The sequence below is a fragment of the Hibiscus syriacus genome, unplaced genomic scaffold (genome assembly GCF_006381635.1).
Source record: "Hibiscus syriacus cultivar Baekdansim isolate YM2019G1 unplaced genomic scaffold, ASM638163v2 tig00117021_pilon, whole genome shotgun sequence".
Lineage (NCBI taxonomy): Eukaryota > Viridiplantae > Streptophyta > Magnoliopsida > Malvales > Malvaceae > Hibiscus > Hibiscus syriacus.
Genome location: NW_024063527.1, coordinates 1,408,421 through 1,432,271, shown reverse-complemented (window position 1 = coordinate 1,432,271; position 23,851 = coordinate 1,408,421). Strand labels below are relative to the sequence as shown.

Below are 23,851 nucleotides of genomic sequence, written 5' to 3'. Positions count from 1 at the left end.
ACTCCGAGAAATATATGAATCGATTGTTCAATCAATCTGATTCTGATTTGATTAAGGGCAAAAGAGAACGAAGATGCGGTAATTCAAGTTCTGAGGAAACGTAAACCGGAAAGTAATTGATTTGGGCTGAGTGCTGCGCCACCCACCCAACCCGTTTGGTTTAGGTTTTCGCCCGATATCATTAACAACCAATGGCCTAAGCACCACTTCATCTTCTAAATTTACATTTTTGAGAGAGAAACCAAAAATGATTTTAGTGGTTAAAAATTATTGTTACTTTTAAAGATTTTGAGTTTAAACATTCATTATCATATAATTCTTTTTATTAAACTAATGTGATTACAAAGTATTATCTTTTTTAAATACTCTTCACTATTTAACAATACTGTATACCAATGTTTCTGATTTTAAGAACCATGATTCTTAAATAAATACCATATACCACTTTTGTTTTTCACAATTTCGAAAGGTGAATTATGGAACATGAATGTCCTCAAATGGTGTTTTCTTGTTCGTTCCAATGTATTAACTAAAATTTGAATAATGTCAATAACCATGCACAAGGGTTCTCTAATTTTTTCTTCTTTAGTGCAAAGCCAAGAACTTCAGTTAAGTTGACAGCATGGCTGAAAGAATATCTACCAAAATGTTACCCAATCCACAGAGGCATCGATCAAATTAAAGGTTGTCTTTTAGCCATTTAGCAGCTCCATTTGCAATCGACCTGCAAAATTATCCCTTTTTTTAAGGTCATCAAACCCGAAACTAAACAAGAAACTCGAATAAAACTGCAAGGAAATATTGACCGAGAGAGATCTGGCTTGGATGAACAGTTCAAAAAGAATCAAATCTCATTGCAGGTTTCTCTTTATATATATATATATAGGAGCAGCACATGCATGAAGAAACGCGAGAACTCGTACACACATGGAGAGTAAGAGAGATTACCCGGCAAAATTTTTTAGCTTCGTCCACGGATCACTCTCATCATTTGCTGCTTCTTCAGTTTTCTCTGCATCGGTACTGACATCACTTCCGGTAGCTTTGGCTGCACGAGTAAATATGTACATAAAATTCTTGTAATTCAGACAATAAACCACTAACATCTATGGTTACCACATCGTTGATCTTGAGAGACGTAATAGAAAGAAAACAACTCTTTGCATACAACCAAGATTGGTGAAAGTGATATCAATTGAAAAGCCATTGCTTACTTGCAGGCTGAGTCCTTGGGTGAATTCGAGAGCGACTGCCGCTTGAATTACTCAGAGAGGCAAGATCCTTGAGCAATTCTCGCTCTGTGGCACTGCAAATATAAGGAAGAATCAGCATGAAGTTACTGAAAAAAACTAATTTAGATAAATTAAAGTCGTTGAGGGAACATGTTAGTCGATAATTGGCCAGGCCAGGCGAGATCATCATAATAAACTGCAGTAACTAGTAAACAATTTTCATAAAACATATGATTAAGATTATTAATTTAGGGTTTCTGCTAAAACACCATAAATTTACCTAATATAATCGAATTTTAATATATCCCATCATCAACTATTTTATGCAACCCATTAAGAAGATTCAAAAAGTGCAATTAAAAAAAATCCTAGTATAGCACCAATGCACCATTCTCAACTTTGATTGGGCCATTAAAAAGAACGTGTTCTTTCCATCTAGGACTAAGACCGAATTTGCCACCATACAATAGGTCAATATTGAGTCTTGCAACTGCACTTCAAATCTTCAATATCTCAAACTTGACCACTATACTTTCAATTTTGTAGATTTTTGGACAAAAATAGTGGAATTGATGGGAATTTGCAAGTTGCAGCACCAAAGTACTCCGATTTCATCATCTTGTTTTATTAAAAAAATCAATAAATTTGAAAATATAATGGAAAATTCAATATTGAAATGAAATGGCAAAATTCTATGTTGAAACCTATCATAGTGGCATTTGTATTACTTAACAATATATATATATAGACATACACACACACTAGTCTAAATTAACAAGATGCAAAGATGTTTCTTAATAATGAAAAATGGAGGATCTATGAGATATTGACCTACAACTGAAGGTACTTAATATGGTCCTAAAGAAATATCTAAAAAAAATCACTATTTCCACATAATTAAATGCTAATAAAAATTCACAACAGTTCTGCTATCCTATTTCCACATAATTAAATGCTAATAAAAATTAATCATGTACCCAATTCTATTTGGTATGGTTACTTTGATTGTGAATAAATGATCGCCACGTATAGATGGTTTGTTCAGCTTTGGTACACCTTTCTTTGCAAGGACTAATACATCCCCTGGTTGAGTCCCCGGAGGGATCTGTAGGTCAGTTACCCCTTCCACTGTTTTCACCTGTTTTAGTGAAAAGGAGTCAAATATTTAATAAAGCAACGTTCTATGGTTCTTCATTTTTCTTGCCGAACCCAACACCCACATAAAAATCATATTTGAACATGAGTACAGTGATATGCAGATACAGCTAAGGAAACCGAAAACACTTAGGTGTGCGCGGCAAGGATGAGACTTCAAAGAAGAGTCTTTTTGGCATAATGACATGTGCATCTCTCAGATTGAAGTTATTCCAGGTTATAGCACCTTGAATAGGGTAGCAAATTGAATTATTGAAAAATATGATAATGAAAACAATCTTCAACCAAATAAGAACCAAACAATCAAAGATAATCTGCAGACACAGGTGTTTACCGCATGCAAACTTACTCTGCCAAACTGTGCATGAATAAAGAAAAATACATGCTTTTTCACTCAAAACTTTACAATTTAACTTATAAGAACCGATATGAAAAATAAAGCATCAAGGATTAAATGCATGAATATATATCGAGAGAGAACACTGAACTACCTTGACAACAGACCCTAGTATGGCATCAAGGTAACTAATGGAAACCGTTGACAAAAGATTTATGCCATCTCTTTGAATTCCTGGGATCTCTTGAACATCTAGATATGCATAAAGATCCCCTGGAGGGCCCCTGCAAAAAAAACACAAAAAAGCTTTTTATATTCAATGAGAAGAGAAATAGATAACAGAATTCAAAATAAATATCATAAGAAAAAAATACTAGTCGAGAAGAAAAGGGACTAACATAAAGTGGAATGATTAAAAGGGACATTACAAGAACACTTCTGTGACAATATGTCAATGATAATGTGTGTGTGTATCAATATCGAGTACAAGCAGTGGAATCATAGTACAGTTGAAAGAAGTTAAGCTCATTCCAACATAGCCAAAGAAAATGAAAATCGCTATCATCATAACTTAAAGCAAACTTCATAATTCTTTATTTGTAAAACTGGAAGTTCACCCACCCATTAAGATTCGATATAACATAACTTGGCTGTCAGAATGTAAGATATAATTTCGGTTGTATTTTAATTTCCTTCAGGAAACCACCAGTCCACCAGTTCTCTAAATTTACAATATAGCCAATAAACTAATGTTACGTCTACCAAGAAACCTAGGAGCAACTCTCATACCAGCTCACTATGGCTGATATAAATGAGCTTATATATTTTAAAAGGAAGAACCTACCTAGTTACTAGTATGATTGAAAAACAATGTAACTTAAGAATGCAATCAGCCTTTAACAACAGAAGACATCATCAAGACTAAAGATACAAAAAAAGTCCATCTACATACCCCTTTGGTCCAGCATCACCCTCCCCTGCAACTCTGAGGATACTTCCTGCACTAACCCCAGGAGGAACTTTGACCTTGATATTTTTCTTTACTCTTATACGCCCTTTACCAGAGCATTTCCGACAGTATTCAGAAATAATTTCACCGTCCCCAGCACAATTTGGACAAACAGAAACCTAACATGTTGCAACGGAGAAGCTATATAAGAAACATCTTATAACAAAATCACCACATAGATTCTGAGCAGAAATCAAGGTTGGAACCGCAATTTATGAAAAGAAAAAAAATCATCAAATCATAATATTCAAACATTTTTGCTTCCTAATCTAGCAGCCACATTAAAACCTTCCTACATCCAATACAAAAATTATTAACGTTCAATGCCTCCTTTAATCTTTCTGTTCTGCCATGAAGACAGGAAAAAACAGAAAAGAACAAGGTCCTGGGAGTTACTTCCTCTATGTTTCTTGAGTCAAGTTCAACATCTGGAATCAATAAAAATACAAAAATTTAAATGGCAGTAAATACATTACATGAAAGCATCATCAGTTCTCTACGGGATTGAAAGGTTCATTGACAAGAATATCTCCCGAATCTATCTTGTAATCTTCATCTTTATCACTGTAGTCTTGGAATTTTAACAATGTGCCTACATGGGTCTCCTAGTATTTCTGAGTGGTAAGGAAATACACATTTCTTTTGTACAAAACTGACCTTTGGAGTCAAACTCTCCATTTTCACCCCTTTTTTACACAATATGGTTTTTTATTTGTTAGCATATAATGTGACCAACTCAAGTACCAGTGAACCCACCATTCGACCATCCAGAGAATCCACCTCAATTTCACCATTGGCTAAAATAAATGTATATCAAGTAGATAGTAGGTCATTGTTACAACTAAATGGAATGCCTACTACCACCAAGGAGCGGATCCTAAACGCAGTTAGGCATTTAAAACATAGAAAAATGCCAAGTTGAGAAATGTTTGTGGAGGTGACCAAAAGTCCATTACACAAGAAAATTTCCAATTACCTGTGAAAACAAGCCAAAGGGTGTCTGCTCAGTCCTCATAACTTGACCCCTTCCACCACAAGTTGAGCATATCCTCTTTTTTGACCCAACCTTTGCTCCAGTTCCGAGACAAACTTTACATGTTTCTAAATGGGAAAGCTCAAATTCCTTTTCAGCTCCAAAAATAGCCTCCGAAAATTCTAAAGTAATGTCGTAACTGAAATTATTGGAATTATTAGAACATTGATTATAAAAGCCTTTGAACAAGTCTTATCTAACATAAACAATATTTCTTCATAACCAAACTTACAAGAAAGATTTGAATCTTATAGAAAAGAAAGCACTTAGGCAAGTGATATATAATGGGAAGGGATAACTAAATATTTTAGGTTTGACTTGTAGTATTCTTTATAGTATTAAGAAAAATGAAAAGAACAGAGAGAAGCATGATTTGAGCATAAAACACTGTCAGAAAACACTGAGAATAGTGTGATCATACAAGGCAAGAAAACACTGTCAGCAAAAACAAGAAATGCTGTAAAATAATAAACTCACTGAGCAAAAGATAAGTACAGTGTTAGACGAGGTCAATTTCATAATTATAAACCAAAACGAAGAATTGATGACTGTAGCAACCTTATTAAACATACTAAAGCAACCAGTCAATCAAAACTCACTATAACCAAAGATAATGATCAAGAACCAGTAACAATCATTGAAACACCAAAGAAAGATCTCAACTTACCGTATATCATCACCTTTACTAACCGTACTTCGACGGCTTGTTCTGAATCCAGCTTGATCCATGCCTGGAAAACCACCCATACTTGGTCCAAAGAATGTTTCAAATAGATCAAAGGGATTAGTCTGCGGGAGAAGAAAACTAACGCCTGAGTTATACATAGACAGACAGACGTCTAGCATCACTGATGCTGCATAGGCTTATTGCATGCTAGTTTTTTTTTTATAAGAAAGTAGGCCTCGTTAAAAACCCCCTTCATGATTAATGGATCACAAAGTGCTCCTTAATCAGCGAAAGGAGGAAAAGTGTGCCTTAGAATTCATTAATAATCGAAAGATACATAATGTTTAAAAACAAACATAAACACTCCCTTTACAATAATCAGGCCAAAGCCTAAAAATAGCCTATCAAAACAGCGAAACTAGCCAATACCAGCCTTAGCTAAACTATCAGCCTCAACATTGGCTGACCTAGGAATCCATCTAAAAATACCATTCAAATCTCTTAACATAGTAGCAATGTCTTTCACAAGTCTATGTAGACATAGGGACGACGATCATAATTCTTGACCCAATCTACTGCTAGTTTACTGTCTGATTCAACAATTAAACGTTCCTTAAACCGCTGATGAATCGAAGCAAAGAAAGTTAAGCCCTTCTTAATTGCCATAAGCTCTATCAACAGAGGAGGACCTGGACCAGCAGCCTCTTGGAAAGAACCCATCACCGAGCCATCCTCAACTCTTAGAATGCCCCCAACACCACTTTTCCTCCAATCTCCATTCACTGCTGCATCCACGTTTAGTTTTATAAATCCCTTTGGAGGAGGAGACCAAGACACAATTTTGATGATTGAAAGCCTAGAATTATAGCAACAATCCCCAAGAGATGGATCAGAAATGAGAGAGTCCTTTAGAATAGACACATCCTTGGAGTTAGCTAAGAACCAAGTAGCCAACCTACATCTTGCCATAAAAAATAGATCAATCTGATCTAACCTTTCCCCATCAAACACAATGGCATTCCTAAATTTCCAAATAGTCCATAGAACCACTCCCGGAAAGGACCAAATTTTAGAATTAGGCACCATATCTTCCCAAGCTAGCATAAAACTTTGAGCATTGGCATGCAATACCAAACAAACTCCCCAAAATTTCAAAAATTTATTCCATAGGGTCCATGCCACAAAGCAAGTAAAAAATAAATGTGATGAAAATTCAACCTCCATTTTACATAAAGGACATGCAACATCTACAATAGCTGAAACTCCTCTCCTTTGTAATTCTTGTTTTACTGGCAATCTCTGATACACCATCTGCCACATAAAGACCTCCACTCTAGGAGGCACCAAGCCCCTCCAAATGTTTTTATCCAAAAGGAGTCTGCTGTCGAAACAGGACAGCATGACTTCACACTAGAATTGGCAGTATAAATTCCTTCCCCATTCCCTCTCCAAACCAAACCATCTGACCACTCATGGAAAAGAGTGATATTGTGAATTATAGCCATTAAAACAGAAAACTGATCCAATTCCCAATCACTCAAATTTCTTCTCATTTGAACATGCCAAGACCAAACTGATGTTCGAAACTCTCCAAACTCATTTAGCTTCCCATTCTTGTTTAAAGAAAGAATAAACAATATCGGGAAAACCACTTTAAGAGGTGAATCAATCGCCCAGCTATCAAACCAAAAACTGATGCTCTCTCCATTCCCCACTTGTACTTTAAACAAACTTCGAAACTTAGCTCCAAACTGATCCTCTTTGAAATGATTTTGGACCACCGATTTCCAAATCCAATAAGTATGTGCAGGAAGTTTATTCTTGAAAATCAGTAGTTCATAAAGCAACAATCATGATATTTTTCACAAAAAAGATAGCTTGCACGACATTTATTTCTCGTCTAATGTGAAACAATTGAAGTCTAAATCTCCATAAGGGGGGAAAACCCTAACCATGCAACAAAAAGAATGTCACTGCTTAAAGGTAGAGACAGATCATAAATTGGCAAGCAAAAATGTGATAATGACTCAGGCAGGCAATTTGATAAAAATGACTTTCTCACAATGATCAGTTAGTTGAATTCCATATTCAAAGCGGCATTATTCTTACCCTCAGGCGACCCAGTATTTAGAAATAAACAACCAAAACACATCTTTCAATGAAATTGACAAGGCAAAGCATGTCTAGACTTCCAAGCATATGCCAGATATCCCTTGCTGCTATGATTTACAAGTACAAACTTAAAATACACACAAACAAGTGTAAATGAATACCGTATAAGCACTGGACTGTCCCCCGACTGCACTCTTGACTCCAGCTTCTCCATATTGATCATACAAAGCTCTCTTTTTATCATCTGATAACACCTGACAGTGTTGCAATTCATTTTTCAAAAGACAACATGATGAATGAAATTGAACACGGTAATTCACACAAAGAAACCTCTAGGAAAGAAAATCCGCAGCACTCCCAGCTCCACAAATTGAAATGTTATTAACAGAGAAAGGATTAAAATATAAAACAATCATGTTAACCAACATTATAAATATCAAGACCTTTATACGCGACCATATAATAAACAAGAGAAGTTGTAACTTAGTATTTCAAAGCAGTAAAAATATGAAAGCTGCACTCACAGTCCTTGCATTCTAAATGGCTTATGCTAATCAACATTAATACATCTTGGTCTAAAACTTTTTGTGCATACCTCATATGCAGCACTAATCTCCTTGAACTTTTCAGTTGCTCCTGGCTCCTTATTGACATCGGGATGATACTTCAAATGATGATGAAAATTTACAATGTCAGTACAACAATGAGAAATTAAAAAAAAAAGTATAAAAAATACACAATTCATTACTGTTTACGGTATCAATACAAACTTAGTATCTTCATATTTATATGAGAGCACATTTACAACAAGAAAGAATGGAAAACTGGAAAACAGCTAGGGAGAATACCAGTTTTCCTTCTCAGAAGGGTTATTTCCTAGGGGGAAGGAAATAGCTTGATTGAATCAAGCCATATCTGGAAGTTCAAAGCAAAAGAAAACACCAGCTTGTGAGGTACAAATTGAATCATTTATATTCTAACCATAGGTATTTTTCCATTGATAATATGATTGCAACAGTGACATACTAGTGAACTAGGATTATTTATGAGAAAGCAAAACATTTAAGACAGCTTTTCCCGGAGCAGCCATAGAAGCTTAAAGTTTTCTATTCATTGACGTATAAAATTTGGCTGCCTATCAGCTACTTGGGAAAGGCCAAGTGCAATCAAATTAAACACAAATAAACTTTACACATAAAAAATAATGCTGAGCATCGCATACCGAAACAGAGCATCAACAGAATGATCCATTATATGTTATAGTTTAATCAGTCAAAGAATGAAGATAAGGTTTGTGTAAAAATGATATACTTAAATCAGATCAAAGAAGACCCATTTTTATTTATTTTTCGAGATTGAGAACATAAAAGTAAAAAAATACATAATCTTATTAACATTTTCCATTTACTAAATTTTGTATATTGTAAGGACTAAAATCTACCCACCAAACATTCCTTCATATTCACCAACTCCAAAAGTTAAAACTTGAGACTTGAGCTCTCAATCAGAAATTCTGGTTCTGCCGCGAATAATTCCCTCTTTATCATAACTCAATACCTAAGAAAATAGCTTTTCCTCCTCTTATGCAAGATACACATCTCCTTGGGCTACCCTTAACTATTTCAGCAAGACAGCATACCAGCAACAAAACCCAGAAGGGAAATGCAAAACTAACAGAACAAACTTCTAAAATATGGAAGGAAAAAATAAATCAACAATTGAACTGAGTGAAGTACCTGACGAGCTAATCTACGATAGGCGGCCTTAATATCTTTACCGGAAGCAGATTTGGGCACTCCAAGAGTAGCATAATAATCCCCAGAAGCAGCCACCACCAGCGTCCCAAGACGGTGAGTACCAGCCCTACCATTATTCAATCTCCAAGAACATGCCGAAGAAGAAGAAGAAGGGAAACTCACACAAGCGAAGCTGTCGTGGGACCTGAGACGGGCCCCACCATTGATGAAAACAGAATAAGAACAAGCATAAGAAGACGATTGGGAACTGTTGGAATGGCTTTCATTAGGGAAACCAAGTGATGAAGGCAGCACATATAGGGAAGTAGTGGCTGCCATTTAAAAAAAGAAGTTTCTAAGTGGTTTTGAGAAAAGGGTGTTCAATAAAATTGATCTCTCAATAAGACAAAAACTTGGGTTTGATCTTGCAATTCATGTTTAATTGTTGAGCCACAGTTTCAGTGGAAACTGCAAAAGGGGAGAAGGAAAGGAGAGGAGGGCATAGCCAGAAAGATTGGATTTTGTTTTGTTGCTTTGTTTTTGTACATGGACTGAACGGACACGTTTTTCAATACTTCCATTTTTTTACAAATTCTTTTCATTTCCTTTTCCCCTTCTCTATAACTTGTCTAAATTACACTACAAGTCATTCTATTATAAATAAGTTTATAAATGTCTCATCATATTTTAAAAAGTTACAATAAAATTTTAAATCGGTAACTAGACCTCTAATAAGCTCACGTGTTCCACTAGAGCGAAAGCTAATATATGAAAAGTAGATCTATTTAACCTACTGATCTATGAGTAGTCATGATGACCCTAAACCTCACATCAATCGTCAAAGGATCATCATAAAAGCTCAGCAGGCAACCTAAGAGGGGTACAATCTCTCTTAAACTTTTTCATCTTCTACCTTGAACAATCTCATATCACAAACCACATTTTTCATCACATCTCTCACAAAAAATCATTGGTTGCTGCTTTTCAGAAACTACCAACTCTTGGTCACTCGAGACCTCTAAATATATTGCTTTGTTTATTGCAACTTTCAAGGAACTCATATTCTCATGACGTAAGAGTATCATATCTTCTGAGTAAGTTATAGTGCATATACTAAACCTTTAATAAGACCACGTAATAAACTAGAGCGAAAATCTAAAATATGACAACCAGATCTATGAGTAGTCATTTTAACCATAGGCCTAACACTAATCATCAAAGGGTCATCATAAAAGCTCATTATACAGACAATCTCTCTCGAACTCTTTGATCTTCTACCTAAAATAATTTTCTCTCCGAAATCATATTTCTCATCGTATCTCTCAGAGAAAATAATATATTTATTCATAAAAACGATATTTTAATTGAAATATTATCTCAGATGTTTAAATTTAATACTAAAATTTGAGTTCCTTGTAAGAATAAATGTTTAAGATATTTAAATTAAATATCTATTAAAATATTTAAAGTCGGTATTTAAATCTAAAATAATTATTTGGTAAATTTTACTAAAATTTTTAGAATAGTAAATAAATATTTTTTATCTTCATTGTGAAAATAAAACAAAAAAAATAAACCTTCGTTGTCAACTAATTTTATACTTACGCTATATCAATTATTTCTAATATTTTGAACAGAAAATACTGTAGAGAATCGATGAGCTTGGATTTCCAGAAATGTAAAATTTTGTTGATGACGGTGATAAGTTAAATTTGAATTTTATGAATTTGACCATTCGCTTTAAAATAATTAATAAGGAATAATTTCAATATTTGTTTATATTAGTGAAATAAATTTTAATAATTTCAAAATCTAGTTAATATAAATACTAGGTCGCCTTCTCTTAAGATAAAATGACACGATTTTCCGCAGAAAAAACGTACAAGTTAATGAATTAAAGCACTTCCAGTTGGTCAATAAGAAGCAACAGATTCATTTACGTAAATATTTAAGAATTTAGCCACTTTAGTAACTCTCAAAGATCACCAAAACAGATTCATTCTGCACATATCTCTCATCATATAATCTGTGAAAAGAACACCAAAAAAGGTATATTTCTCAGCGAAACCAATGACATACACAAACAAACACCGACCGACCGTATACGGATTTAGGCATTCAAAGGGCAAACCGGGTTGACGGAAAGCACACGAGCTCAGTTCAACATACTGTGCAGGCAACTTCTCCAACGCTTGGGAGATTTTAGATTCGTATGCCCACCTGCCCGTACCATGAAGTGAGACACTGAAGCAAACGGGAGGCAACTTTACAAGAATGACTCGGGAAAATTACTCATGTATGAAGTTTATGGCTGCAGGAAACAAACGTCAACCTCCGTAAAGCGAGAGTGATACTTTATGGATGCATTTGTACTATTAACAAGAGTCATGGTAATGGGAATTCATTAATTTGCAGTTAAAATTGCTCACCGGAGAACAAATGAAATGCACAACCACCAAATTAATAGAGCCCCAACATTCTTAGCTCTGTCACATGGCTGGGGTCTAGTTCCGGGGTGTTCTCGTTGTCCTCCCGGTCTTCAACCACATATTCCTGACAACATCATCAGGGAATGTGATATGCTAAACATTTTCTGCTTTGACACTAATAAACAAATCTAGACAATATATTACAATTTTGGATTTTGATAGGATAGAAAGGCCAAAAAAAGAATATGAAACGGAACACAATGAATACCAGAATTTTAGTTTTGTTAGTTTTGAATTAGAATATCTAAGGTGTAAAACTGAAACCATATCAAAGCAAACAAAAAAACTAGGGTTTTTTCAGCTATTTTTTACGATATACCTTAGTTAATTCCTGTTTCGCAAGAACATGATAATGCCGTTCATTGATCCTCTGACCACATATGATAGCAATGAAGAAACCATAGAGCAAACCCACCGAAACAATTGCTAAAACTGCACATCAAACCAAAATACAATACACTATAAAATCTTTATTGGCATCACATGAAGATGGTAAACTCGGCATGCTGACCAGTTGTGTAATCTTGTAGCATGTCATAAGCATGCTGACCAGTTATTGGAACAAAGACATTATAAACGCAACTACCCACAAGTTTAGAAAATACCACACTATTTTTCTTTATTTGTTGCCTTCTAGTTTAATCTATAAAGGATTTCCTCACACCTTAATGAGGAGCTTCTGCCATAATGAATTTCTTGTCATTTTACCAAAGCATCCTTCACCCTTTCCAAGAAAACCACAATGTTCATTCAAGCAACAAGATCAGTTACCCTGAAGTTTCATACAATTTCTTAAGGCTTAAACAGAAGGGTAATATTTTCTGAGCTATGATTCCAATTGGTCTAGTTGTAATAGTAACCTTGATTACTGAATAAAGATTAAAGGCACATGATGAAAGTGTGAAAACAAGGGGAAAATGCTTCTTTGTTGAGATTTACAACAAATTATTTCGGCTGGAAATTGACATGGTGAGTTTTCCCACTCCAAACATTTATTTACTAATGGATTTAATAAATTTCATTTAACTTTAATTCTTAATTTGAAAATGGAGTAAAGCATGCTTAATTTGTTATGTATTTGAACCAATAATTAAAGAGAGGTGACAAAAAACCAGGAGAGAAATGAAGTTTTGAAGCAGCATAATCCCTAAATAGTTGTAATTGTATAACGATCATGCTGCAAAATCAACTGTGCAAGCATGTATGATATACACAGTGGCAAAAAAATGAAGCATCATAAACCAACAAAGGATTAGAAACGACGAGAACCGAGCACAAAACTTGTAAGACTGAATGCGTGTGCCTGAAAGCCTTTATCATAATCACACGGGGTGGGGGAGAAGGGGAGAGAGCAGTACCTGCCATTGTATAAAACCCATAAGGGTGTTCATCATAACCAAACATTTCTCTTAGTTCTTCTCCATAGAACTTGTAGACCACCACCCCTAGGAAAGTTACAATCTGTTCAAAACAAGGTTTCCGTTTGCAAGTTAACCAGCAGCATCAAATGAATGTTGGACTAACACATTGGAATAGAACGAATACCCACATCTTAAACTTGAACCTACATTTGAGTAACAAAGAAAAGAACAAAAGACTTGTGGAAGTTACTGTAGGACGCACACTAGAAGAATGCTGGGAGAACATCGCAGCATGTCTGGATACAAAGTTGTTTCCAGAGGTTTGAGTTCAAAGTAAAACTTAAAAAGGGTGGATAAAGTAAGCAACTATTAGATAACACCATGGATGCTAGCCTAGACCAAGGTATTCAGATAAGCACAGATTGAACTGTGTTTTGAAGGTTTAAGGAAAAATTTGGAGTTTAACAGTCTAGTACAGAAAAGGTGTTAGATTCGAAGGCATAAAATGATCAAGCAAACAAGAAGCTCATGGTTGCAGCATCCGATATTAAGGCAAAAGATTAAGAGCAAAAGGGAACTATGCGATAAAAGAGATCCCTAGGAAATCACATTTCTTAAACAAATAAACAAGAAGATCATGGTTGCAGCATTCAATATGAAGGCAAAAGATTAAGAACAAAAGGGAAGTATGCTATAAAAGAGATCCCTAGGCAATCACATTTCTTAAGCAAATAAACTTTGAAAATGGCAGAAATCGGGCCTTAATGAGGCCACATCATTTCAAAGCTTTTATTAATATCCTTGCTTTCAATCGGCAGGTTACAAAATGTGCATGTGTTATGTACAAAAGATTTTCATGGACACCCTGATCTGAATTCTCCGAATGCTTATAGGACTCAACTTATAGGTTAGAACAGTTATGAATCTATCAACATTACAACCATAAACTAATTAAATTAACATGTAACAGCTAGAAAACCTAATACCATTCCCTCTAGAATGAAGAGGCTAACAAAACCCTGGGTTACACTAAATCTAGAATCACAACCTAAGTATCCTTAAATCAAGAAAATTGATGAAAAGATAAATAAAATAAGAATGTAGCATGGTAACTTTATCAAATATGGTTTCAGACTCAGGGTTCAGCAAATAAACACCAAACAAGTTTTACTTGACAATAATCACAGAATCCATTTTTGGGCTCTAGACTTTTCTAAAATTTCAAATGAATCAACATTTCAAGGAAAATGCCAGACAAGTAAAATGGCATGGGATATCATCATACCAGCTGAACAATTACAAAGATGAATGCATGGTCCCTTGCAACAAGGAACTGGAATTTTAATCTCAACCACCATCGGTCAGGTGGGACATTTGCGCGTATGATGAACAATGCCCTGCACTCTGTACAGTGGGCAAATGCAAAGCCCTCCTATAGAAACAAAAGGGAGAAGAATAAATACTATTAGTTATCAAATATAAATTTCACTGCATAAAGATAGTAAAACTCATAGGCATTTCAAATTCAATATGGCAAGGAGTGTTTACACAACCCGAACAGGCATCAGTTGGAAACTCAAATTCCTTTAGCAAGAGAATTTGATATTCATGTATGGTAGGATACAAAATTATATTGTGTAAAAATAATTAAAAATAATTTTCATACTAGACTCAAATTATGAGTGTGTCCCAACTTCCCTTAATTGGTCATTCAAACATGAATATCCCACAAGCAGCTACAGAAATTTCCACATCTAATTTTTTTTTCAAATGCAAGAGAAGACAACAAAGAAACAAGCATGAACCTTAGTTGACCTCCAGTTATCAAGACAAGATCTATGGACATACTTCTGAGTGCCCTTGCAGTGACATGGTGCAATTAAGTCGTCCCCTGAAAAATAAGCAACCATGTGCCTCAAGATAAGTCATCTTCAGCTTTCTTACATAAATGAAAATCCCACCATCCCGAAATGGATATAGCAAACTTATCAAATAGAAATACATGTTTAAGTGGTAAGACCTTCATTATCAAGGCATATACGGCATTGTCGGTGGTCTGCATTCACAAGATGGCTGCTTTCGTCAACATCAATTTCTTCCAAATCTTCACCAACAACAATACAATCCCCTCCAACAGCTGTAATTTCACATTCTTCCGATGATTGTGAAGCAGCAGACTGAGATAAGATGGGTTCTCTTTCAGAAATATTTTCCTTCCGACTATCATTTGATACTAATTGCATTGCTAACAATATTGTATCCCTACTATAATGTTAAGATCATTGCCCGAGCAATGGATCCCACTGCACATTTCAGTAACAGCTGAGGAACCTGAAAAAATATGGAAAAATAAAATAAAATTACTCTAATCCGTAAACACAACTTGCATAATAAATTAAGGTCAACCAATACACTATGAATATAACACCACCAAAGATGAGGCAATCAACATTTAAATTGCTTTCAAACTTAGTATAAAATCCAAAAGTAAATTAGCAAGAGGAGAATATACAACCAAATATACAAAAAATTTAATAAATTAGCAAGATTTTCTTATACGTATCTGAACAAATAACAAGTTCCATAGCAGCAGGCATCAATCGAAGAGAAAAATTACAAAGATTCTAAACGTTCTCTCTTCCATCCAAATTTCCTGATTCTTTTATTCTTCCTCCTACCATACCAATCAAGCAAGATCCTTTACATAAAAAAATGAAAAGAGGTAACCAAAACACCATACAGTGTACGAAAAACAAAATCTTAACGAGTTCAATTATGAAAAAGAACAACTTACAGAAAAACTACAGAAATCAAGAAAGACCCAAGTTGTTAATTTGACATCAAAGAAATCGATGCTCTTCCAAGATTCGTGAAGGGAAAAAGGAAAGGCATATGAATTAATTTCTTTTAAGAATTCCACAAGTGTGGGAGGAAAGATTGAAGGGCAACCCTCAGACCTGACATTGAAATGCTTTAAGGATCTTCAACATTGATATTCATATGCATTTGGGTGATTAATTTTAGAGTTAAATTTCCAGATAAAGAAAGTCAATCAAATTCTAGAAAGGATAAGAAACAGAGACGGAACAATCGACGGGGCAGAACCTTGACGGAACGCTACAGACCAATATTAAACGATAAGAAAGACGAGAAAAACTTACTAAATGTAGATTATTATTATTTTTAATATTATTATTATTATTATTTGTTTCTTGATCGTAACTAAAAATAGTTGTTTTAATTCATTATTAATTAGGGTAAAGTACATGAATATTTCCTCAACTATAGAATGATACTTTATTGAGTCACTCGATTATTAAAAGTTATAAAATGATCCCTCAACTATGGGGCATTACTTTGTTGAGTTATTCGAATATTAAAAATTATAAAATGGTCATATGATCATTTATATGTTTCAAACTCATCCTTTTCTGTTAACAAATTAACGACAGCCTGATCTGAACGTTAATATACTAACTGAGATAAGATAAAATATGATATCAGAATCACAAATGACTATCATATCTCAACCAGCATGTTAACATCCAGCTTAGACGAACGTTAATTTTTAAACGGAAAATGACAAGTTTGGAACATGTGAATAGTAAGGTGATCATTTTATAACTTTTAATAATTGATTGACTCAACAAAATAACATCCTATAGAAGAAGGACCGTTTGTGTACTTTACCCTATTAATTATGATAAGTAATGAAATTAAACATTGTTAAAGTTACCGCGTAATTTACGAAGGGACAAACGACTATTTGTTGTCCACTTTAGCCAATTTGTATAATTATTAGTGATGATTACGAAGATCTCTCTAACATAACAATGTAAAACTAAGGATAAACTATTTCTTTAGTCATCAAACTATGGAGTTATTCTACTTTAGCTACTACATTGTTTAATTTTACAATTAGTCACTAATGATTTCATTTGATTAGTCTCTAATATTTGCACATTATGTTGGTCTTAAACCTAAATAAATCAACAAATTTAACCCTCTACATTTACAAAGTCTATAAATTTGGTCATAAACCTAAAAAATTAAATATATATGTATCAAAATAATTATAAAAAATCCATTGTGATAAAAAAGACTATAGGTATGCATAGGGTCGTAAATGAGACGAGACAGATTGCGAGTTACTCGAGATAGAATCGATCAAAGCTCAGTCAATACTTGAATCAAATGGACTTGAATTAAGCTCAAACTCGACTCAAATTCTTAACAAGTCAAAGCGAGCTAGTTGATACTCGACTTGAAAAGCTCACGGGCTACTCGAGAAATGATATATTAAAATTTTAGATTTTAAATTAAATTATTAATAATATTAACATTTATTAATAATACTAACATTTATAAGTTATTTATTTTAAACTACTAAGCCATACCATGAAGCTATGGGAAATGGTGATAGAGGCTAGGTTGAGACAAGTTACTAGGGTTTCGGAAAACCAATTTGGCTTTATGCCAAGCAGGTCTACCACGGAGGCGATTCATCTACTTCGACGACTTATGGAGAAATATAGGGAAAAGTCTAGAGATCTTCACATGACGTTCATTGACCTTGAGAAGGCTTATGATAGTGTTCCCCGCGATACGATCTGGAAGACTTTGGAAACGAGACGGATCCCAACAGCTTATATCCGGGCGATCCGTGATATGTATTGTAGATCTACTACATACGTCAGGACTACAGTTGGCGACATCGAGGCATTCCCGATGGAAATTAGACTCCACCAGGGGTCGACTCTTAGCCCTTACATCTTCGCCTTGATTATGGACGACATCTATTGTGAGACACCAGATGGTGTACCATGGTGTATGCTTTTCGCTGACGACATTGTCCTAGTTGCTGAAACAAAATCTGAGTTGATTAGTAGACTGGCTACCTGGAAGACTGCTTTGGAAGAAAAAGGTATAAGGATCAATATTGAAAAGACATAGTATTTATGTTCAAACTTTAGTGGGGACCAAAACGATGAAGATGTAGAAGTATGCATAGAAGGACACATTCTCCCCTCAAAGGATTGTTTCAAGTACCTAGGGTCTATGATACATAAAGATGTGGGTGTAGATGATGACGTTACACACTGTATAAAGGCGGGATGGCTAAAGTGGAGGGTCGCTACTGGAGTTTTGTGTGACAAGAAGGTGCCTCTAAAACTTAAGGGAAAATTTTATAGAATGGCAATAAGACCAGCGCTGTTGTATGGATCAGAATGTTGGGCAACCAAGAAGGATCATGTAAGGAGGATAGAGGCCGCTGAAATGAGAATGCTTCGATGGACATGCGGTAGGACTCTGTGGGATATGACAACAAACTCTGCTATTAGGATGTCCTTGGGGGTGGTGCCTGTTTCTGAAAAATCGAGGGAAGGAAGACTACGGTGGTTTGGCCATGTCCTTAGGCGACTACCGTCGGATGCGGTCAGGAGGGTAGAGTCGATTACAATCGACGGTGCCAGAAGGAGAGGACGACCAAGGCAGAAGTGGGAAGACTGCTTGAGATCTGATTTGATGGATTTAGCCCTTACCGATGACATGACCTCTGATAGGAAAGTATGGAGACTTAAGACTAGGATAGTCGAGTAGTATGGGTCACATCTCTAGGGTGTATCATCTTTGTCTTCTTTTAATGCCTTTGTAGTAATTTCCATGACTTATACTTTTTATACGTTTCTGTTATTGGTATTTATGAAGGCTTAGAACTGGGCTTACTATCGTTGACTTCTGTGTATCATTCTCTTCACTTTTAAATTTAGTCGGGTCTTACGTTTCTGTCTATATGCAGAGATTTTTTCGCAGGGATTTATCTGCAGGGATTACTGCCCATTACAGACGCGCATAAGATATTAATGATATTAATGACTGCATATGAATACTGTTCAACTATGTATTTATACATGCATTGCATTTTATCTATATTTTTAATTTTCTAACTGCCGGAGGTCTTCCACGGAAGCTACTCTCAACCTGGCAGCCTATTACCCTACCTCCCCCTTACCCCATTGCATATGGGAATTGGGTTTTGTTGTTGTTATTGTTGTTATTTAAAAAAATCTATATAAGGCTTTCATGTACTTAAGGTTCGAGTTCGAGTCGAGCTTCAATTTATGATTTTGAGTGGAGCTTGAAAATTTTATGCTGAAAAACTTTTGAGTATACTCGAGCTTCAATTTTTAATTTCGAATTCTAGTTTAACTTAATAATTTTAAACTCACGAGTTTTCGTATCGAGTCGAACTTAATTTTAAAGTTTTCAAGTCGAGTCGAGTTCCACATTAGGCGAACTAGACTCGACTCATTTTCAAACCTACATGCACATGTTGGATGTAATATTGTACCATGAACTATCAACATTGATAAAACAATAATATATATGTATATATAATACAAACAGTGGCTTAATAAGATTTACACTTATTCAAAAGTTAGAGCCTACATAAATTAATTTTCAAGAATTTGAATATGATCTCTAAAATATTCCACTGGCTTATTAAGCTATGAATCTATTGCCATAACAATCGGTTAAGCAAATCTTACTTGTCGGTGCACTCTGACGTTAGTTAGATACCTTCAAAAAAAGAAAAAGGAATATTCAAATCAATCAATAGGAAAAAGAAATATGGGTTAAAATCCAGTGAATTAAGTTAGAAATTTGAAGTCAATAGATCAAAATCATAGAATAAAGTCAAAATCAACAATCAAAGTCAATAATCAATAAATTAGGTCTATGGATTAAAATGATTCGGGTTAACAAATATGAGTAAAAAAAAGTTATAAATCAGGTTCGATTCAGGTGTGGATATATATAAAGTTCAGGTCAAATCAATGAGTCATATATGAATTAATCAATGGGTCGTATATGATTCAGTTAATAGATTGGATATAAATTGATAACAGTCAATAAACAAGTCATGTATGAATCGAGTATACGTATAGGCCTCGTGCTTGATAAACCATTTAGGTCAACAACATTTGCGTCGAAAGCTATTGAGCTTGGGCGGTTCAGTTCCACTAACAGGCAGGTCTTGATGGGTTATAACAGACAGGGCTCAAGCGGTATAGTCTAGGTCCAGGTGTGTTTGGGCTGCACTCAGTTGGGCTAGTGACGAGTCATAGTGGGCTATAGTTTTGTAACGTCTCGAATTCCTAAGTCAACACGTGAGAGTTGATTATATTTCTGATACTTTGTGATTTTATGACTTTTATAAATATGATGTTTTACGTGTGGATTTGAGTTTTGAAACATGTTGAGTATTTTGCATGATTTATGTCGTAGATTATCCTTGGACGGTCCAACATGTGGTTTTATTGTGCTAAATGACCTTACAAAATTCTCCTAACCTTAAAAATTGATTTGGGCTTAAACTAAAATATTTAAAAGGGTTTTAAAATGATTATTGAGCTTAAAATATAAATTTTTAAATTTATTGACATTAGATGAATTTGTGAAGAAATCTAAGAAATTTCAACTCAGCTTGAGTATTTATATGGTTGGATATTAGTATCGGGGAATTTTGAGACATTTTTCGGTGCCGATACCATCATTTTGTATTGATACTGTGGGTTTGATATCGATACTAATAAGTGTGTATTGATATCGAGGTCCATGTACTCCTTGTTTAAATATCCATATTGTTTATTGAGTACCTATACTCTCTAATTGGGTATCCATACTCTCCAATGTCGAAAGTTCAGAAACATCTCTTGTTGCATTCAAATAATTGTGAATCACCATGGAATGTACAAGCAAGCTTGGAAAAGGGGTCTTAACTCATGAAATAAAAATAATAATTTTAAATGGTATAAATGACCAAAATATTCTTGATGGGTAAAAAACTTCAAAAGTGTCCTTAAATATACTCGTATCAAAATAGACTGATAAATCAATGGTGCATAAGCCATCTATCAAGTAAATAATGTATTTACCATTTGAAATAATTAGCACAATTGAACATTAAGAAATAAATGTGAACAATGAATCATTTTAGAATGAATACTCATATATAGAATGATGTACTATTAGGGATGACAAAAAAACCCGAATCCGACAGGGAAAATCGAATTAAACGGGTCGGATTCAGGGATGATAAACGGGGACGGGGAAAAATCATTTATGCTAAACGGGGAAGGGGAAGGGTTTGGTAATCCCCGCCCTGATTACCCGGCCCGATACCCGGCCCGATAAATATTAAAAATAATTATTATTATTATATATATATTAATAAATTTAATTTAAATTAATATATATATATATATATAATATTTATATATTTAATTTAAATATATATACCCATCCCGATACTCGTTTAAATAACCGTTTATGCTAAACGGGGATATCCGTTTTCCCGCGGTTTTTCCCGATTATCAGATGGGAATCCACGTTTAAATTCTCACGATTTTTTAAGCGGTGACAGATATGAGTTTTTTAAACGGGGACGGGGACCAATACCCGGCCCGTTGCCATCCCTATGTACTACGTGAATAATATATTAGATGAACCTCATACCATGTGAATATTGAGGTAGCGATGATGTATCATGTATAAATCAAATCCCAAACCTTTCAATAGGTTGTGAGAAAAGTGAAAATAAAAACGAGTGACAAATTATTAATAGATAATCAACATGAAATTGAAAATTGTGCTAAATGAATAGTGTATCATATGGGCAACGATGATGCTTATCATAAAACACTAAAAGATTATGTTATCCTTGTAACATCCATAACCCATATACATCTTAAAATATGAGTCATAAATGTTACATCAACTTTACAAATGTTCATTGAGCGTAAATGCTTAAAATTTTGTTTCGCTTTAAAATTCTCATATTTTAAACTTTAAATCTATTTTCTTAAAAGCACATAATTATAAATTAATAGATTGTCGTAAAACAAATTCAATTTTCAAGCAGAGATTAGATAGTTTAGTGTATTTTTCGTAAATCATTTAGACCTGCCTGAATTCTACTAACTATTCTACTCGTGCATAATATTGATAACACTAGTCTAGACAAAATAAATAAGTCATAGTTTACTATTACAGACTATTTAAAAGCAAATTCGATAAATAAAACTACTAACATAATTATGCATGCCACTAAAAGTCAAAAATAACATCGTAGATGTCTTACTGATATTGATGATAGATATGACTTCCAAAAAGATGCTTGAGAGGCTCATCACTGCTCGTCCTTATATCTATTATAACCTACGCATGAAAATCATCATGCGCTAAGTATAACTTAGTGAGGTAATAATAAACTGATAAAACATGAAATTATCATAAATATAAATATAAATAATTTATACGAGAGGGGGCTTCCCCATTATACGATTCCTACTGCGAGAGTGACCTATGACAAATGCGTGCAACTCGTCAAAGGGAGTTACCAACCTTAGTCTTCTTTGGAATGAGTCTCAAACCTCTGTTATTAAAAAAAAAAAAATCTGACAATTTTATTGCTGCCAACCAGCCTCTTTAAATAGAGGTTACATAGGTTTACTTGTTTGAATAAACGACTTAAAAGTAAGAAAATTAAAAATAAGGGCTCTAAATAAAGGACTAAAAGAGCTGTTAGCTAAGCCTTTGATCTTTGGTTCTCTGTATACGATTGATAAGTAAGATTTAGGCTGGTTTTTTAAACACACTGTTGATGGTCCTTAGCATTTGTATTTCTTATCTAATAAACTAGAAAGAGAGGTTAATTATATAAGCATAAAAACAAGAGTAAGGGAGCATGGTTTGGCCATATATGCAAACTTAGGTAAGTGCAATTTATTAATCCTGTTGTTTCCCAGCCCTCACTCGTGTTCCCTTACACGCTGTTAGAGATTGGCACATCTTGTTCAAGGCTCTATGTAGTTTGGATTGCCGAAACACATTATTTTGCAGCAAATCGGGTAGATCCTTGGCATATAGCCATTGTTGTTTGTATCTAGTGCATCTGTATGGTTGTCCTTATTTATATGCCTACATACATTATTTCTTGTCGTAACTCATCAAGTGTAATGTAGTTCGTTAATTGCAGTATGGACTACCTGGTAGCAATCCTCATCGGACACACGCATCTCAAATCTTAAGCGACCAAAGTATGAATGATAATGGTTTTGACATTCTTTCATATATGCATAACATATACATAATAATAATATTATTATATTTTTATATCTAGTGGTGCTTGGTTGCTTCTTTCCTCATTCATAAACTGTTCGATGTGAGTCGAGACTTAAAACATTTTGATTTTGGGCTTTTTTGCATGCAGTGTTTAATACGGGTTCCAATCCTGGGGGGCTTACGGCCATGCAGCCACAGCAGCAACAACAGCAGAAGCAGCAAGGTGCATTTGGTAAGGAATCAGCAGTTGATGTTAATACAACAATACCTGGTGGGAAGATACAAACAGTTGAAAAAGGGTTGTAATGGGCTGGAGCGGAAGATCAAACAAGTTTTTTTTTTAATACCGAGGGTCCGAGAATTATTTGGCCCAATACTCGAGGTAACCATTGTTTTTGCCTGTTATCAACGGTTCTAATCGGTTAGTTTTTTCGAATTTAAGAGAAATAATCACGTCGAGATAACTGATTCCATAAATTTTTTAATTTTTAATTAATTTTATAAATTATTTTTAAAAAATAATTTCCTAAGAGGTGACAAGTCCCACTAAATACATTAAAATAATGATCCACATAAGATCTACTAAACTGAG

The 23,851-nt window shown here is 34.5% G+C and overlaps 2 protein-coding genes across 5 annotated transcripts; both read right to left on the bottom strand.

Annotated features, from left to right (window-relative positions):
• Window positions 1–568: 568 nt before the first annotated feature.
• LOC120195888 (chaperone protein DnaJ-like) lies at window positions 569–9,827 on the bottom strand. Of its 2 annotated transcripts, XM_039197827.1 has the most exons (11): window positions 9,282–9,827; window positions 8,141–8,209; window positions 7,707–7,799; window positions 5,434–5,555; window positions 4,710–4,905; window positions 3,677–3,852; window positions 2,879–3,008; window positions 2,210–2,370; window positions 1,215–1,306; window positions 949–1,048; window positions 569–724 (listed from the first exon to the last, which is right to left on the bottom strand). In XM_039197827.1, exons 1-11 carry the CDS (start codon window positions 9,618–9,620, stop codon window positions 679–681), a joined length of 1,524 nt encoding a protein of 507 aa, XP_039053758.1. In that variant the 5' UTR covers window positions 9,621–9,827; the 3' UTR covers window positions 569–678. The 2 variants fall into 2 exon arrangements, with proteins under 2 accessions (XP_039053758.1, XP_039053759.1); XM_039197828.1 differs by lacking the exon at window positions 569–724 and having other exon boundaries at window positions 955–1,048; window positions 2,233–2,370; window positions 9,282–9,826.
• A 1,418-nt stretch (window positions 9,828–11,245) lies between these two features.
• On the bottom strand, window positions 11,246–16,238 carry LOC120195890 (E3 ubiquitin-protein ligase MARCHF8-like). 3 transcript variants are annotated; one of them, XM_039197831.1, is made up of 8 exons: window positions 16,089–16,238; window positions 15,152–15,462; window positions 14,937–15,022; window positions 14,417–14,563; window positions 13,129–13,231; window positions 12,090–12,202; window positions 11,718–11,834; window positions 11,246–11,569 (listed from the first exon to the last, which is right to left on the bottom strand). In XM_039197831.1, exons 2-7 carry the CDS (start codon window positions 15,372–15,374, stop codon window positions 11,742–11,744), a joined length of 765 nt encoding a protein of 254 aa, XP_039053762.1. In that variant the 5' UTR covers window positions 15,375–15,462; window positions 16,089–16,238; the 3' UTR covers window positions 11,246–11,569; window positions 11,718–11,741. The 3 variants fall into 3 exon arrangements, with proteins under 3 accessions (XP_039053762.1, XP_039053761.1, XP_039053760.1); XM_039197830.1 differs by having other exon boundaries at window positions 11,246–11,592; window positions 11,711–11,834; window positions 15,152–15,461; window positions 16,081–16,231; XM_039197829.1 differs by having other exon boundaries at window positions 15,152–15,461; window positions 16,081–16,231.
• Between the last annotated feature and the right edge of the window lie 7,613 nt (window positions 16,239–23,851).